The following is a 2,291-nucleotide window of genomic DNA, read 5'->3' as shown; positions in this document are numbered from 1 at the left end:
ACAACATAAAAACAACATCAATGGTAACAGCAACTACATCAATAACAACAACAGCAACATCAATAACAACAACAACAACATTACAATGACAAACAACTTGGACGAAAATACTGCAATGTTATTGAGACTGCATCAACAACAAGGCATAATATTACCGCTTAGAAAAGATAAAAACAACAACAACAACAACATCAACAACAACATCAGCATCAACAAAGACAACAACATCAACACAAACATCAACAACAACATCGGCAACAGCGGTAGCAACGGTTTGTTGATCCTCGACAGTTCGATGATTGAAAATTTATTAAAAAATTTTGGCAACATTTCGGCAACACCAGCAGCAACAACAACATCAACATTATTACAACAACAACAACAATTTCCGACACTAACATCAGTACAGCAACAACATCATCAACAACTATTACAACAACTATTGCAAGATCAAATGATTTTAATGTCACAGAAACAACAACAGCAATCGCAGCAACAATCGCAGCAACAATCGCCGCAACAGCAGCTGCAGCAGCAGCAGCAACAACAACAACCACAACAATATTTCTACGAGCAACCAAAAACCGAAAACATCAGAATAGCCCCAAAATCAATCTCGAGAAGTTTCAACCTCAACGAAATTTGTAAGCTGTTGAAACTGACAAATTCTGGTTATTCAAATATTTTCCCGCCAATATTAAATGACGTAATTACACCATTATCATCATCATCAGCATCATCATCACCATCATCAACAACAACAACAACAACAACAACATTACCATCGTTGCCGTCCTCAACATCTGGCTATTTTTCTGACATGTGCATCTATCGACATCACCAACTACAAAATCATCATCATCATCGTGACCAGCAGCAGCAACAGCAACAACAACTACTACAACAACAGCAGCTACTACAACAACAACAACAGCTACTACAACAACAACAACAGCTACATCGACGGAAAAAGCGAAATAATAATAACAATTTATATTTAGTTTCGGATCAGAACGAGATACTGGCGTTAAATTCATCCGATTGTGATGATATTTTTATAGAAAGTTCTAGAAAAAAAGCAAAGGTAAACATCAACAACATCATCCTCAATAACAACATCAACAACTGCAACATCAACAACTGCAACATCAACAACAACAACATCAACTGCGTAAATGTATTAAAAAGTGAACTATCTGAAGGGACGACGATGTTAAATGGCGACGATGCTGTAACTGTTGACTATATAAAGTGCGAAATTGATGTTAAAAAGGTTGATGGGATGGACAATTACATCAACAACAACAACATCAACAACAACTACATCAATATCAACAACAACATCAACATCAACAACAATATTAACAATAATATCATTTTGAACGATAGATTTAAGTATTCCAATTGGGTAAAGACGGAAGTAGAATCATTATCATCGTCATCATCATCTTCTCCATCGTCATCATCACCATCGTCATCATCACCTTCTCCATCATCATCATCATCATCGTTTTTGTCAAAGTTGAACAAGATCAATTACGACGGAGATGATGGCGAGAGTAACAACAACAACAACAATAACAACAACAACAACTACAACAACAACAACAACAACAACAACAACAACAAAACCATTTCAAGGTGTTTTTCCATGATAATTTACGATATTAACAATATTATTATAATAGGTCGATGATACTTATGATATGATATCCATCACTGTATCTATTTAACGTTGTTGATAATTATGATATACTGATACTAATCTATTTATTTAACGTTGTTGGTTGATATAATGATATCAATCTATTCATTTAACTTCGTTGTTAATTATGATATCATAATATCGTGATATCCATTTAACATTGTTGGTTATTATTCAGAAATAATTTCAAGAAAGCCTTGCTCAAGCGTTACGACGAAGACATCAACAACAATAACAATAACAACAATAACAACAACAACAATAACAACAACAATAATAACTACAGCAATAGCGATAACTTACATGCGAATATTAACATTAATTTCAAGCACAACATACTTATGTATACACAGTTCTATAACAACAATAACACTCATAACAACAACATCCACAACAACAACATCAACAGCCACAATGATGATAATGATGATGACAACAACAACAACATCACAGCTACTACTTCTACTGTAGCTGCCACTACTACTACAACTACAACAACTACTGCTACTACTACTACTAATAATAATAACATTAATGATAATAATAATAGTCTAATTAATAAATATATTAATAATAATATATCTCG

At 33.5% G+C, this 2,291-nt stretch overlaps 1 protein-coding gene across 1 annotated transcript in view; it reads left to right on the top strand.

Moving 5' to 3' along the window:
- Nucleotides 1-85: 85 nt before the first annotated feature.
- Nucleotides 86-2,291, top strand: part of HELRODRAFT_181774 (hypothetical protein) — a gene marked incomplete at both ends in the record, with an annotated part of 2,911 nt that continues 705 nt past the window's right edge. Inside the window, 3 exons of the mRNA XM_009031552.1 lie at nucleotides 86-272; nucleotides 450-706; nucleotides 956-1,420. Coding sequence (XP_009029800.1) covers nucleotides 86-272; nucleotides 450-706; nucleotides 956-1,420 — 909 coding nt within the window. The remainder of the gene's footprint in view (nucleotides 273-449; nucleotides 707-955; nucleotides 1,421-2,291) is intronic.

Source organism: Helobdella robusta (assembly GCF_000326865.2).
Source record: "Helobdella robusta unplaced genomic scaffold HELROscaffold_75, whole genome shotgun sequence".
In the NCBI taxonomy this organism is placed as follows: Eukaryota; Metazoa; Annelida; class Clitellata; order Rhynchobdellida; family Glossiphoniidae; genus Helobdella; species Helobdella robusta.
The sequence above is the reverse complement of the archived record's forward strand: the minus strand, read 5'-3'. Positions and strand labels throughout refer to the sequence as shown.